Raw genomic sequence first — 16748 nt, forward strand, 5'->3', positions numbered from 1 at the left:
AAGACTCATTGGTCAAAAATGTGTGCTATTGGTTTTTGGAAAGACAGGAAGAAGACTATAGGTTTTATTTTATGCCAAGAGCAAGTCAAAATTGGCCTGCTGCAAATGCTATTTCTTGAAATAATGCATGTTTATTGAGATTAAAATGAGATTTGGTATAATGCAGGTATTTGGGTGTATGACTATCTCCTGTCATTACTGACATTGAATTGTTTTGGGGGAGTCCCGAGTCACCAAATAAAACAAATTTCTTTAAATCCTCTGAGGTTTTATCTTATGGTTAAGAAACAACAAACTAATTAGATTAGTCATAAGATTAGCCAGTGGCATGACTCCTGTGGTGGATCCCACCCACATCGAGGGTATATAAAAGGTCTCTGCAGGGGAATTGTCCACACTGACGTGACACTTCTCCTCTCCTCCTCTACCCAAGGACAACGTCAACAAACAACACCATGTGTGGCAGCTACTATGGAGGCTGTGGCTATGGAGGCTGTGGCTACGGAGGCTGTGGCTACAGAGGCTGTGGCTATGGAGGCTGTGGCTACGGAGGCTGTGGTTATGGAGGCTATGGCTATGGAGGCCTGGGCTGTGGCTATGGCTCCAGCTATGGCTGTGGCTTCCGCAGACTGGGCTGTGGCTATGGCTGCGGCTCTGGCTGTGGCTACGGCTATGGCTCCCGCTCCCTCTGTGGCTGTGGCTATGGCTGCGGCTCTGGCTACCGCTCTGGCTTTGGCTGCTGCTATTGAGGTTGCCCTGGGAGACTTTTCTCTCCCACACATGTAACATCGTGATTTACCTGCCCTGAATCCCATGCCCTGTGTTCCTACACTAGGTTGAGATAATTCTGATTTGTGGAATGGGGTGGTCCCTGTCTGGATCTAAAACCCATAATTATTTATTCCCAACCTTTGCTTCGTGAAAAGCCAGAATGTGCTATTCATCCTGTGAACTCACTTACCTACTTTTACCAGTCACTGATCCTGCCTTGATAATTTTCATGCATCATTCTGTTTCCCAGTGTTCCTTAATAAATTTGGCTAACCTGAAATAAAAATCTTGGTTTCCTTTCTATTTATTACAAGTAATAGAGTTTATTTTATTTGCTTATTTTAAAGATTTATTTGAGAGAGAGAGAGAGAGTGTGCTTATAAGCAAGAGAGTTGGGAGGAGGGACAGAAGGAGAAGGAATCTTAGAGCAGATTTCCTGCTGAGCCCAGATTAGATTATATATTAGAGAATAGATTCCCAGCTCTATTCCAGGACCCTGAGATCATGACATGAGCTGAAATCAACAATTGGAGGCTTAACCAACTGAGCTACCCAGGCTCCCCAGAATTTATTTTATTTTATTAAAAAAAAAAATGTTGTATTTGCTTGATACCAAGAAAGGTTGCGATTATCTGTTTTTGACATATATTCTTTTGCTGTTTCTACTTCAGTTGCTCTAACAGTTCTATTATGTCTCTGTTGCTGGGGGTTTTTAGACTAAATGGTACAGCATTTGTCAATTAGTTTATTGTTGCTTAGCTCATGGTAAATATTCTGCATATCTTTTCCCTTCACAAACCACCATCTGCCAAGTTCCATGCCTCCCCAAATCTTTTTTTTAATGTTTTATTTTTAAATTTTTAAAATTACAGACAGAAGAATTCACTCCCTTGGTTATATCTCTGTGACTTCAAAAAATGCATAGTGTTGTGGTACAACCATCAAAATCAAGATACAAAACAGTGCCATCATTCTCCCCACAAAACCCCTCATTTTTTTTTTTTTTGTTTTTGTTTTTGTAGTTTCGAGTTTTGATTTAAATTCCAGTTACCTAACAAATAGTATAATATTAGTTTCGGGAGTAGAATTTCATGATTCATCACTTACATATAACACCCAGTGCTCATCACGAAAAATGCCCTCCTTAATACCCCTCACACATTTAACCCATCCCCTGTCCACCTCCCCTCCAGCAACACTCAGTTTATTCTCTGTAGTTAAGAGTATGTTTTACGGTTTGCCTGTCACTTTCCCTCCCCACTGTGTTCATCTGTTTCATTTCTTGAATTCCACGTATGAGTGACATCATATGGTTTTGTCTTTCTCTGACTGACTTATTTTGCTTAGCATAATACACCCAACTCCATCCTTACCATTCCAAATAGCAAGAAAAGATGCTCAACTTGCTCACATCAGGGAAATACAAATAAAAACTACAAGGAGGTATCACCTCACACCTGTCAGAATGGCTAAAATTAACAACACAGGAAATAACAGATATTGATGAGGATGTGGCGAAAGGGGAACCCTCTTACACAGTTGGTGGGAATGCAAACTGGGGCAGCCACTCTGGAAAACACTATGGAAGTTCCTCATGCTTTTCCCAAACCCCTTCCCAATCAAGCCTTCCTCCTACTCCTAAACCTTATAAATAACTAATTCTTCAATCAACCTGTACTTTTGCCCTTTCCAAAAGACCATATTGTATTGGAGACTGTTCACAGTTTTGGAAATTTGCTAGAAGGACTAATGGGACTCAGCATATACTTATGCTTTTGGCTAAGGTTTATTATAGCAAGGCAGTAATGATACATAGCTAGATAAGGGAAAAAGAAACAGGCAGATTCTGGAGTTATCCATGTGAAGATGTTGTGATGTTCTCTCCCTCCAGGAGGGGCTACACAGAGCTCGATCTTCCCCCAGCAACAGAAATAAAGTTTTCTATGGGTGATATTTCTGCTCAAGGAAGCCCATTAGAGACTCAATGCCCAAAATTTTAACTGGGGACAGGTGAAAAAAGGTACCAGCAAAATCTCATTCTTCCAGAATGAAAACATGTGTCTGGCTAAAAATACATTGTTTATACAATCTAGGCACTGTGAGTCCTGCTTATCAGTTAGAGAATGGTGGGAACACTTCTGACATCCAAATTCCTAGATCTGGGATCAGGGTAATGCTGATTTCATAAAATAGATGGAGATACATTCCCTCCTCTTTTTCTTACTCTCTCTCTTTTCTGGAGAGATTCCATATAACTAGTATTACTTCTTCCTTTCATGTTTGGTGGAATTAATCAGTGAAATTATATGAACTAGGAGTCTTCTTTTTTTGGAAAGATTTTAATCACAAAATGTATTTTCCCATGAGTTATGTGGCTATTCAGATGATATGTTTCCTTTTGATCAAGTTTTTGGCAATGTCCTGCCTTTTAAGGAACAGGTCTATTTCATCTAAGTGGTCAAATTTATGAACATATTGTTCCCTATGTTCCCTTATTGATTATAGGGTCTGTAGTGATGTCCCTATTTTATTACTACTGTTGGTAAATGTGTCTTCTTTTATTTCTTTGTGAGTCTTGTTACAGATTTATCAATTTAATTGAAAATTTCATAGAATCAGTTTTTGGCTTCACTTTTTTCCCCTCCACCCTCTGTTTTAAATTATATTGATTCCAGCTATTAGCTGTATTATTTCCCCTTTCCTCTTTTTGTACTTCTCTGTTAATTGTTTTGTAGGAATCTTGGATTACTTGGATTTGAGAACTTTCTGACTATTACCTATTCAATTTCCCTTCAAGCACTGTTTGATTTACATCTCACAAATTTTGGCAACTTCTCTTTTAATTTTCATTCAATTCAAAATATTTCTAGCATCCCTTTAGTTTTTCTCATAGACACAAACACACACACACTTATATTTGATATGATTCTCATAAATAATATATAGATGGGTCTAATTTTAGCAAATTTGATAATCTCTCTTTTTTCATTGATTATTCAAATAGTCACACACTATTTAATTATTGATATGGTTGGAATTACTTCTATCATTATATTATTTGTTTCTGTTCTCCATTTCTCAGTTCCATTTCACTGCCTACTTTGTATTATTTGAGTGTTTTTTAATATTAGATTTTAATTTATCTAGTGACTTTTTGCTATATCTCTACATTTTTTAGTGGTTAATCTTGGGATTGCAGTATACACAACTAACATTTCACAGTGTTCTCAGAGTTCATGTTTTGCTACTTTAAGTAAAAGGCATAAGCCTTACAAGCCTAAATATCCCTTTACCATTGCCTACTTATAATACATTAATTGTATGTATGTGTGTGTATATATATATGTGTGTGTGTGTGTATGTGTATATATATATATATACACACATAATGTAAACATACCTTGAAACCTCCTCATTCAATATTTTAACACTTGCTTTTAATAGTTGTATATATTTTGAAGAATTTAAGAGGGAAAGAATAATCTATTTACCCAAAAGTATAAAGCTTTCTATTGCTTTTCTTTTATTTCTGAAGTTCCAACTATCTTTTTAGTATTATTTTCCTTTAGCGTGAAAAATTTCTTTTAACGTAGCTTTTAGAAAAAATCTCCTGGATACAAATTCTCTTAGTTTTCCTTTAACAGAGAAAGTGTTTAGTTCACTTTTGCTCCTAAAGCATACTGTTAAGAATAGAATGTGGTATTCTTTTCTATCAGCACATTAGGAATATTTTCCACTGTCTTTTGGACTGTTTATGACCAAAAAATCCATCATTTCCTATATTTAACATATTATTTATCTCTAGCTGCTTTCAAGAATTTTTCTCTTTTTTTGTTTATGATGTCTGTGTCACCAGCTAGAGACCCTAAGACCTGGCCTTTATTGCCCACCTTCTTGTACTCACTAACATTTGTCTTAAACATTTTTCACTAAAAGTTTCCCCTTAACTCAGACAAATGAGACCCCAAACCACCCCAGGTGATGGCAACTGCCCTGACAAAATCTCCCATCTGTCCAGATCATCCAGACTCTTTGAGCTAAACCTGAATTGTACCTGTGCAGATGAACCATGGGTGACCTACAATCACCTTTATCTCATTATAATACTAATATCTCTGCCCAGTGAGAAGACTCAGGCTAATTTACATAGCATACGATGTATGTTTAGGCATGTTTCCTTAAGGTGTATGAACAATCTCATGCCCGCCTCTACATACACAACAAGGCTTCACTATCTAAATATTCATCATAACCCTAAACAAAAAGAATCCATTCACCTTCTCTTGGGGCGTCATGGCTTTGGAAGCCATTCCCCATGATTCCTTTATTTACTGCAAATAAATTTCTTTGTGTGACAACACGACCTCGTGCAGTTTCTGACTCATCAAGGAGCAAACTCACTTTGGTTCATTTGCATATGGACATAATTTTTTCAGTTTATTCTAACTGGGATTTACAACTTTTTGACTGTCTAAATGTGTGAATTTTACCAAATTTGAGAAAGTATCAACCATTATTTCTTTAAATATGATTTCTGTGTCAATCTGTATTCCTCCGCATTTGAGATTCTAGTGCTATGAATGTTACAAATCTCAGTATGTCCTACAAATTCCTGAGACTTTTTATTCATAGTTTATAGTTGGATTCCCTTGGCTTTTGTTTTTGTTTTTGTTTTTGCATTCCATAATTTCTCCTGATTTATCATCATATTTTCTGGCTCTTTCCTCTGATATCTCAGTTCTGCTAGTGAACTCATCCAAAGGATCTTTTTTCAACATTTCAGATATTGTATTTTTTAGTTATAAGCTTTTCATTTGGCACTTTTTACATTTCTATTTCTCTGTTGAAGATCTCTTCTTTTTTTCCTTTTCTTTTCATTCAGTGTTTATCTGTACCCTATGGATCATACGTATAAAGTTGCTTAGGAGCACCTGGGTGGTTTAGAGGGTTAAGTGTCTAACTCTTGATTTCAGTTCAGGTCATGATCTCAGGGTTGTGAGATTGAGCCCTGCATCTATAATAGTCTACCTATTGTTGTTACCACAAACTTAACAACTTAAAAATCACATGTTTATTATTTCACAATTTTTGTTAGTCTCTGCTCAACATAACATAGCTGGCTCTGCTGCTTAAGGATTTCTCACAAGGCTGTAGTCAAGGTGTCAGCTAGGTCTGAAACCCAGGATTGACTCAGAGATTGATTTGGGAGGGATTGACTTGGGAGGGATTCATTTCTAAGTCCACATGGTTGTTGGCACAATTCAGTGAGTCCTGGATTGTGGTCTGAGGGCCTCAGTTTCTTTCCTTTTTTTTGACAGAGAGTGCACATGAAGAGGGGAGGGACAGAAGGAGAAGGAGAGAGAAAATCTTAAGAAGGCTCCATACTCAGTGCAGAGCCTGACACGAGGCTTGATCTCACAACCCTGAAATATGACCTCAGCTGAAGTCAAGAGTTGGGGTGCTTAAATGGCTGAGCCATCCATATTCCCCTAGGGTCTCAGTTTCTTGCCAGCTATTGGTCAGAGGCCACTTTTAATTCCTTCTCAAGTGAACCTCCATTAGGCAGCACACAACATAGCTATATTCTTAATCATAGCGTGCAAAGAAGAAAATATGTAAGAAAGATGGACATTATGGTCTTATGCAAAATAATCATGAAAATAATATCATATTACCCATTTACACTTTATTGATTAGAAGATGCCACAGGTCCTGTCATACAGAAGTGGGAGGGGTAACACAAGGGTGTGAATATCAGTAGGTGGGGAAAATGTGGGCCATTTTAGTATATTTGCCAGAGTGGGGTATGTCTCAGTTTTCTTCCCCTTTAAGAACTGATCACAATTACTAGATTTTTGTATATCATATGATTTTATATTTTATCTTGGACATTTTGAATATTGTGGTATGTTAAAAATCTTGAGAGATTGTTATTTGTTGTTATTGTTGTTTTCTGTTAGCAACAGATTAGCCTGGTAAGCTTCAACCCACTACAACTTCTCTCTCAAAGTCGTGATTGAGTATGTTATATATAAAAGCTAAAAAAGAAACCTGAAGGCAGAAGGTAAGACTTTATACATTCAGCTATGTTCATGTAATATGTTCTCAGGCTGCAATATCTCCTGTCTATTATGAACCTATAAAAATTAGTGTCAAATAACTTGCTGAAATACTGATACTAACCCATATCTATGGCAGCTTCTAAATCTTTTGAACAGAGCAATGGGGCAACCTGAACCATATTATTTTCTTCTCCATTCCTAAATATAATTTTCTTTGCCTGATCTGAATGGTTGATAGGGCTGTGAGCAACTAGGAGTAAGTCAAGCTAAGGCTCTGTGTGGATTCCAGTGGAGAGAATTGATCTAGGGCTTTCTGCATTGTAGGTTTGCATGCACCTGACAAAATCCCATATGTCTTATCTAAGCACTATAAATGAAAATTATTGACAATATCAGCACTCATAGATCTCTGGCCACCTAAGGGAAGTCAACTTCTGCCCAACATGCCAGGTCCCTATTGAGATTGGAAGGAGCCTGAAGTATTAGTTAAGAAACTGTAGAAATCTATAGGGCAAGAAATATAGAGCTAAAATAATCATAAGAAAAAAAATATGTTCCCCTCTCTTTACCAGACAAGAAACTAAGATTTACAAAGGTCAGAGATTTTTCTGTAATCACAAATATTAGAATCAGTACAGCAAAGATGAGATGAATACCGAGGAAAATTATTTCCCAAAGAAAATTAATTGTTACCCTATTAATGACCCAGGAAAGCAGTCAAACTCTACATAATAAATTAATTAAGCAAATTTTCTTTTTCATATTTATGAAGAAATTCAAATTTATTAGTAAAACAGAGAATCAAATTTAACATAAAATTACAAAAATAAGAGCTATATCAGTATCATCTTGTTGGAACATGAGTTCACAAGTTGAGTTTCATATTCTTTCACGTATCAAATGGTTATCAGTTCCAGATATCAGACATTTACCAAATCTTATCAGAAGTTTGCAGGGTAAGATAGAATAAACATCACTTGGGGGTAAGACAAAAATTTGTGTGGTTCAGAACTGCTGAGTCATTAAGCGAAGGCGTGGAGGGTGAGAGTCTCCCATGGCGACCGCAGTTAGTAGCAGCCAAAGCCAGAGCCATAGCCAGAGCCATATCCATAGCCACAGCCACAGAGGGAGCGGGAGCCATAGCCGTAGCCACAGCCAGAGCCACAGCCATAGCCACATCCCAGTCTGCGGAAGCCACAGCCATAGCTGGAGCCATAGCCACAGCCCAGACCTCCGTAGCCATAGCCTCCATAGCCACAGCCTCCGTAGCCACAGCCTCCATAGCCACAGCCTCCGTAGCCACAGCCTCTGTAGCCACAGCCTCCATAGCCATAGCCTCCATAGCCACAGCCTCCGTAGCCACAGCCTCCATAGCCATAGCGTCCATAGCCACAGCCTCCGTAGTAGCTGCCACACATGGTGTTGGTTGTTGGTTGTTGGGGTTGTCCTTAGGTAGAGAAGGTGAGAAGTGTCACTTGACTATGGACATTTTCCCCCTGCAGAGGTCTTTTATATGCTCTCAGAGTGGGTGTCACCTACAACATGTGTCATGTCATTGGCTAATTTGCAGGGCCACTGTGAGTAATTTGTTGACTTCTGGTTTTAAACATGGCTTTGGAGGCAATGAAGAGATCTGCTTTGTTTCACCACATCTGAACCATTCTTTGGGCCATTAAGGAGAATCAGTTGTCTCATCCTCAAAGCTGTACTCATGAAATCTTTAATTACCCTTTGTAATCAATCTCTAAGGCAAGAAATAACATTTTTATTGACAAACTCTGACCTGCTCCAGATAAATAATTCTACCATCATTGTATTGACATCCAGCAGATCATAGTATTCTCCCCTAACCTTGAATTCTCCATTATTACCTCCTGTCCCAAAACCTATTATTTTCCATGAGGGAAAATAATTTTCTCATTTTCATGCAAGAGATGCTTTACCACTAAAAGCCAAGAATTGATTAGTTTCATGATGTTTTTGATAAAAAGCAAATAATTTAAAATTCTGAAATACCAGGTCTAAGAAAACCAGACTTTCTCATTTACACTAATATATCTTAAACTTTTAATACTCTATTTTAAGCATGAAATATTTCCCTCATGGTTTCAAATTTATACCCTGAATTCAGAGTCAGAAAAAAAGAAGAAATGACGAGGTTTCACTGGATTCGTGAAATGACATTTTTATGAAATTTTTTTTTAAATTTGAACTCTGTGATCTGACTGGAGTATGGTGTTTTTAATTTAAAACAATAATACTGCCAGAGATACCTTTTCATGGAATCTACTAGATTTTCTCTAACAAACTGGCTTTTGATAAAATATTTCATACTCTGAAAAATATGAGAAATACATTGCTATCATCATTATTATTATGTTATTACTTTTACTACAATGAAGTTCACTGTTGAATTCAATGATAAAGTCAAATAACCTCTCTGAACCTCTATGTTCCCAGAAAAATCAACTCCTAAGAGTCAGTAGAACACATCTGATAAGTATAAAATGTGTGTTACTCTCTGTTTGCACATATTCACCCAATTTTTCTTCAGGAAAAAATTCTCATTTATTTCTGTGTTAAATATAAGCTCCTTTGGAAGCATATTTTAAAATGTATATTCGTTTATCTCCACCATTTCTTTGTGTGAACATATTGATTAATGCAAAGGGATAGGGATGAGACACCAAGTATCTCCAACAAGAATCTGAAGAGTGTTGTTTGCTGACCTATCTACAAAAAGTTAGGATGAAAGAACATTACAACAGCTTAGAATTTTTGTATAAGAAAGAAAATCCCACTTAAGAAGAAGACAGAGGAACCTGAAGTACAACGTCAATGACCATGTGCATAAAGTCTTTTACATGGTATTAGAAATAACTAGATTTGCCTATCGTTTTGTCTCCCTTGATAACAATGGATATTTTTAATAGGGCAAACTAAAATGAGGGAAATCTCAATATTTTTCTTTAAGTTATCGGTGTTTGAGAGGTTTACATATGAATACATGTAAATTCTGACAGAATAAATCTCTAGTCTCAGTACTGGGTAGGTATAGATAAATCTTTTTAAGGATAGAACTATATGAAAAGAACTAGCTATTCCAAATCCGGACATCAATCTGAGGACTCAGAATGACTCCAGATTTTGAAATAATTCTATTATAAGACAAGAATAACACTCTCAGACATTTTTTTTTAAACTTAGTAATGTTTAAAAGCCACATAATTTAGAAAAGTAGAATAAGCATACAAGCAAATGGTGAAGTCTGGAAAGAGAAAATACATATTTGTCATGAAAGAGTTGACTTCCAAATGTAAAGATTCATTAAAGGCAGACAAATGAGGTAAGACAGGGGACAAATTCAGAAATTCTTCTAAAATTTAGAGTAAAAGCATAATAAGAAAAAAATATACCAAAATAGAAGAGATGCGTAGAACATATTCCAGATATCTAATATTTTAGAGTAAGAATCACACATATAAAATGTGACAAACAGAAAAGAGGAGCAGGGAAACATTTAGAGAAAGACGTTTTTAGGTAGAGGATTCCTAAAACATAAACATATATTTAGTTTCATATCAGATATTAATAATTAAAGGATACTAATATTTAAATGTCCTGGGAGTTTCCTTGCCTTTTGCTGGGAAAAATATTACCTAGGCAGAATAAAATATTTTACATTTATATACAAAGAGACAAAAATCCTGTAGTTATGAGAACTGCCCCTTGAGTACATTTCTTCGTCACTACTTATTTGCAATTGTAAAATGTTCATAGTTTTAGCACATACCAGACTTGTTCTGAGAATGATGTAAGATAATGCACATAAGGGATTTCACACAGGACCTGCTCTGTGGTAAACAGCTTGTAAATGCTATCTTATTGTTATTATTATTAAAATAATAATTATAAATTGTTACACAGAGTTCTGACAAAAGAATTCCATGAAGAGCACCAGGCAAGATAAACAGAGAATATTCTTATATATAGGAAGAAGCAGAAAAAAAAAAAAACAACCCATGTGTATAATAGTACCTGATAACACATACATAGCATTTATTAAATTCCAGGCATGGTTTAAATGCTTTACATATCTTGACACATTTAATTCTCATAAAAACACCAAACTGTAGGTGGTGATTTTTATGTAAGAATAACAAGGCCTAAGAATTTACATAATTTAACCAATGTTATAGGCAGCTAAGTGGAAGAATCTAAATCTCACACAATGCGATATATTTATTCATACATTTTCCCTCATGAGAAAGCCTAGGAGTTGCTATCCCTGTTATAATAATGGATTATTTATAATAGAAATCCATGAATTTAGACTGATGTAAATAACTGAACAATGAAGTGGAAAAACTTCCTTGAAGAATGCCAGCTAATATATTTGAAAAAAAAAAAAGATGAAAATGAGAAAAATCAACATTCACAATCCATCATCATAATAAATAATTCAGGCAAGAAAGAAAAATAAGTGCTAAGACTAATGACAAATTTGGGGATTTGAATGGAATATTCATGTAGTAACAAAATATCTCTGTCAAAATATTTCTTAATGGCTAAAAGAATAATAAAAGTAACTTTCAGGTAGAGGAATCTGGTACTCACCATATTGATGAAGTGTAAAATTATCCCTTTCGGTAATGGAACTCATCAACCTCAAGTGCCACCCAATAGAGTCCAACAAAAACCAAACATCAACCCTTCCTTTATTCGCTTGATAAAATGCATAACCTTGTTCTAATCACAAGGAAACATTAGGAAAATCAGAACTGTGGAATACTAAAAGAAAATATCTCCTATAATCTGTAGAAATATTAAAGTCAGGGAAGAGACTTTAAGACGGTGTGACAACTGGGCACATTTGTGACCCCGGATTAGATTATTTTTCTATCAGAGCATTATTACAACAATTAAATTCTTGGAATAAATATTGTAGAAAGGAAGAGGAGGAGGCAGATTGGGGTAGGGAGGAGAGCTGAGTTGGCAGTCAGCTCATTGGAAGGCTCAGGAAACAATATGGAAGATTCGAAAGTTGGGATTTCCCAGAAGAATTGTTGGAGGTTGGAGCAAGAAGGTGTGTCCTTATACCCTCCAGTGATCAATCATGGGAGTCTGGCTGCAGGAAATGGGTGCTGTCTTGTGTTGAGGGTGCTCTTCACCTGAAGGTACACTATCTGTAACACCCCCAGCAACTGGACAGTTATTTCTTCATTGCTGAAGAGGAATAGAGTGTTGTTGTACCAAGTGATCCCAGAAGATTTGGACTAAAGGTGATAGCACAACATTTAAACTCACATATGTTAGGGGTGATCCAGTTATAAATATTAAAAAAAAAAATGAAGTTCTTTTTTTTTTTTTAAGATTTTATTTATTTATTTGACAGATCACAAGCAGGCAGAGAGGCAGGCAGAGAGAGAGAGAGAGGAGGAAGCAGGCTCCCTGCTGAGCAGAGAGCCTGACGCGGGGCTCGATCCCAGGACCCTGGGACCATGTCCTGAGCCGAAGGCAGAGGCTTCAACCCACTGAGCCACCCAGGTGCCCCAAAAATATGAAGTTCTTAAGTAATTCACCTATTACCCAGGATTCTCACTGATATAATTTTGACACTTAATACTTGGATTTTGTTCTCAGAATTTATCATAGAATACCAAGTTGCCCCCCGCCAAAGAACACTAAATTGTCTTATATTCACTCAATGCTTGATTTGACCTAGTTTTGGCACAAATTTCCTTATTTTTGGCATATTGAATGATCTTAATCTCTGTCTTAAAAATACTGGTTTTGGAAATATATGATTATTTTAATTGCTATAGTCAGAAAAAATAGATTGTGATGTATTTTAGTAAATGATTATCTTGCAATGTTAAAAATGTACTAATGTGTTAATCTCATGAAATAATAAGAGGTTGGGAAGTGCTCTAGATTATAACAGACAATAAATTGCAAAGTATGATAGTTTTCACCCATTGGATTCTCTATCAAAAATAAAAGCTATAAAGAGATAGACAGAGAGACACACAGAGAGAGAGAGAGCAGATAGGGAGAAAGTGGAAACCGAACTGGCAAAATACCAACAATTGCCAAATCTAGGTGAAGAGTGCTTAGCTGTTCATTATACTGCTTTCCCAACTTAACTGAAGGTTTGAAATTTTTCAAAAGTAAATGCTGGGAGAAATAAATCGATATAGAGAAAAACATTATTTTTTGCAGTTCTGAGATCTGTAGTGAGTCATTTCTTGAATGCCTAAATGTAAGTGTCTCCTGTTTGAAAGCTTGAATTTGAGTATAAAAAAAGTAAAAGGGAAAATTAAAAAAAACATAAAAAATAAAAATGAAAGAATGCAACCTCTAAGAAAAAGCATGTGACCTCTAGGTAACACAGAGGGGAAATAAGAACACATAATTATGAGATGTACGCTTGCTTCTGTACTAAGAAAGCAGAAGAAAATGAAAATACAGATGGGGTGAGCGGGAATGGGTAGAAGGAATAAATACAGGAATGAGACTATTACTGAGTGTATCTTTATATATAGTTCTGATCTCTGAACCATGGAAACACTCCCTATATTTTAAAAACAGAATAAATACACTTGAAATCGAATATAAATGGAAACAAAAGAACTCTTTCCATAAGATGAATAGCATAACTACTCAGGAAGAAAATTAATTCATATAAATGTTGAGCACAATATTCTGTCCATTCTCAGTGGGATCCCTTCTAATGTTAAGAATGCTGCAAAGAAATTTTAGCAGGTTGTTTGGGGCATTGCTTTCAGTATGCAATTGAGAGTGTACATTGTACACAGGTTTGAATAGAGTTAATACAGTGATCCTGTTGGGATCTGGAGTTTTCAGTGTAAGAAAGAAGCAACTGTAGCATGGGGTAAAATGTAAAAGAATCTTATGTTTTGCAGTTTTAGTTGGAGTTATTCATAATTTGAAGCTTTTAAAGAAGTGAACCAGCCAATATGAATACAAAGTAGATGCTTGTTTGGGGCTGTTAGTGGTAGCATTTCACTTGATGCGAAATACTTAGAGAAGCTAACATGTCAACCAAATATGCTTATGCTAAGACAGGGTAAGAGGCAGATCTTGGAAAGCTATAATCAGTAACAGGCTGGTCTCATGAGTCTCTAATTTAGGATCTGTTCTCTAACTCAAGTCAATATCCAATTTCTTTGTGTTTCATTGTTATGACCTACCAGGTAGGCCAAAGGAGTTTTAAAAAATCTGCCATTGCTTGAGATGGACAAGCATAAACCATCTAAATTCTGCATAATATTAAAAGAAAATTCTAAGCTTCCAGAATAAATAGGAAAGACAAGTCTTCATAAATAATAGTTTTAAAGGAAAAAAGGGCTCTCTTCTGAGTAACGATTTTTCCAGAGATCTTGATTCCGTGTCTTCAACTTTTTTTACTATCTCGGACCAATCAAAATGAATTGGGACAGATCCATTATCTTACACTAAAACGCTATTTAAACTCGTTCATGTCTAACACAAAAGCTTGAAATACTCTATCAAGAGAAGATAATTGCCAAGTGTACAGATACAGTAGTCGCAGAAAATTAGTGGAGAAAGAAATGATTATGGCTACAACCGTGAAATCACATATATCATAGGAACAAGAAATCTCAAGAAAACCACCAAGTGGCTCTAAGCTTAAATATGTACTAGTTGGTAGAAAAGGTGTCACTTAAAAAAAGCTATATATTTCCAGACACATAGAAGTTAGGTACAACAGTAGGTTTAAACTTCTCTACCTCTCACATTGAGTAAGCATAGGAAATACTTCTTTTTCTTCTTCTTCTTCTTCTTAAGATTCTATTTATTTATTTGACAGAGAGAGAGAGAGATCACAAGCAAGCAGAGAGGCAGGCAGGGGGTGGGGGAAGGGGAGAGAAGGCTTCCGCTGAGCAGAGAGCCCTATGCAGGGCTCAATCCCATAATCTTGAGATCATGACCTGGGCGGAGGGCGGAGGCTTAACCCACTGAGCCACCCAGGCACCCTGGAAATGCTTCTTCTTTGAATGTGCCTCAAAACATTGGGGTGCCTGGGTGGCTCAGTTGGTTAAGTCTCTGACTCTTGATTTCAGCTCAGTCATGATCTCAGTGTCCTGAGATCAGCACAGAGGCTGCTTGGGGTTTTCTCTTTCCCTGTCTCTGCCCCTCTCCTGCTCATGATCTCTCTCTCTAATAGATAAATAAGTAAATAAGCCTCCAAACAGACCAGAATTGGAGAATTCCGAGCCAACTTCTGCATCTTCTAAAGGATTTCGCTATTAAGGTTTTGGTATAAAAGTCTTTGAATATATAGTGTTTCCAGGCAATGCTTAACTAAATTGACGAATTACCTGTTTTCTTCCTCACAACACACCTGCATAACACATGGTTATCGGTACCTTACCAAAGCAGAAAAATGAAGGCTGCAAGTTTGATACTTCCTTAGTGTTGTAAATCAAGGATTTGGTAAAATAACTGAAGTAAAAACATTAAAACAAGACGTCTCCCCAATAAGGCAGTCGTTTCCTTTAATTCATCCAGGAAAAAAAAAAAAAAGCCAAAATGACAAATACTGGACTTTAAATGACAAGAAAGCCAGGTTTATTATTCCACACTGAAAGAGTTTATTAGGAAATTAGAGAAGTGGTTCCTGCATGAACATCGAAAGGGAAGACCTGTGGCAGCATCGTTCCAATGAGAGACCACACAGTTCTCAGGATGAGTTTCACAAGCTCCCACTTCTCATGAGGTAAGTACAGGAAGGAAAAAGATTGCTGTATCTGACCCAAAGGGCTCCTGAAGGCTGGTCTTCAGCAAAATTCAGAACGTGTGGGGCTCAGAACTGGTGAATCCCATGTCCAGGTGTGGAGGGTGAGAGTCTCCCATGGCGACCGCAGTTAGTAGCAGCCAAAGCCAGAGCCGTAGCCAGAGCCGTATCCATAGCCACAGCCACAGAGGGAGCGGGAGCCATAGCCATAGCCACAGCCAGAGCCACAGCCATAGCCCAGTCTGCGGAAGCCACAGCCATAGCTGGAGCCGTAGCCACAGCCCAGGCCTCCGTAGCCACAGCCTCCGTAGCCACAGCCTCCATAGCCACAGCCTCCGTAGCCACAGCCTCCGTAGTAGCTGCCACACATGGTGTTGGTTGTTGAGGTTGTCCTTGGGTAGAGGAGGAGAGGAGAAGTGTCACTTCAGTGTGGACAATTCCCCTGCAGAGACCTTTTATATACCCTCGATGTGGGTGGGATCCACCACACGAGTCATGCCATTGGCTAATCTTATGACTAATCTAATTAGTTTGTTGTTCCTCAACCATAAAATAAGTCTTAAAGGTATTTGGGAGGCTCGCTGTGTTTGGCTCTCCATTTGGACTCCCAACCAATCAAGGGCTTCAAGGAGAGGAGACACACACTCACTCCTACGCAGCCCAGCCTCAAATTAGAATTTCATTTTAGCCTCCTATAACCATTCTTTGTATCAGGAAAGAATACATTTATCAGTCTCAATCTTATTTGCTCTTGGCACTAGTTAGTTTCACTAACATTTTTAACATTTCATAACAATACTACTACTTTTGACTCTTTCTTCTTTTGAGCCAAGTTAATTGTTTTCTGCAGGGATTCAGTTCCTTTTTATACTAAAACCATCATGTATCTTTCATTCTCATGATGTTGATAATAATTCAATTAAATTTTCCACAATACCGAATCTGAGCAAGATGCATTACCCTTTTCTATATGTACCCATTGGTACATATAAGTCTAAGTCTAATTCCCACTTATATTCAATTTCTACCAAAGAACTACAAAATAAGTTATTCCTTGGAATCCAATTGTTCTGTTTTTCTCTCTCTACATTGAGCATACAATTACACAAATAAATATTCTCATTAATATTAGA

General features: G+C 36.9%; 3 protein-coding genes across 3 annotated transcripts; 1 reads left to right on the top strand and 2 right to left on the bottom strand.

Annotated features, from left to right (window-relative positions):
* Window positions 1-455: 455 nt before the first annotated feature.
* On the top strand, window positions 456-749 carry LOC308352423 (uncharacterized protein; the record flags this gene model as incomplete). Its single annotated transcript, XM_080818690.1, has 1 exon — window positions 456-749. The coding sequence occupies one exon, from the start codon at window positions 456-458 to the stop codon at window positions 747-749; it is 294 nt and encodes a 97-aa protein (XP_080674816.1).
* A 7151-nt stretch (window positions 750-7900) lies between these two features.
* LOC308343924 (uncharacterized protein) lies at window positions 7901-8251 on the bottom strand (the record flags this gene model as incomplete). The annotated part of the gene is made up of 1 exon (XM_080805162.1): window positions 7901-8251. One exon carries the CDS (start codon window positions 8249-8251, stop codon window positions 7901-7903), a length of 351 nt encoding a protein of 116 aa, XP_080661288.1.
* Window positions 8252-15463: 7212 nt separating this feature from the next.
* On the bottom strand, window positions 15464-15985 carry LOC308352430 (uncharacterized protein; the record flags this gene model as incomplete). Its single annotated transcript, XM_080818706.1, has 1 exon — window positions 15464-15985. One exon carries the CDS (start codon window positions 15983-15985, stop codon window positions 15746-15748), a length of 240 nt encoding a protein of 79 aa, XP_080674832.1. The 3' UTR covers window positions 15464-15745.
* Between the last annotated feature and the right edge of the window lie 763 nt (window positions 15986-16748).

This window comes from Martes martes (assembly GCF_963455335.1).
Source record: "Martes martes genome assembly, chromosome: 1".
NCBI classification, from domain to species: Eukaryota; Metazoa; Chordata; class Mammalia; order Carnivora; family Mustelidae; genus Martes; species Martes martes.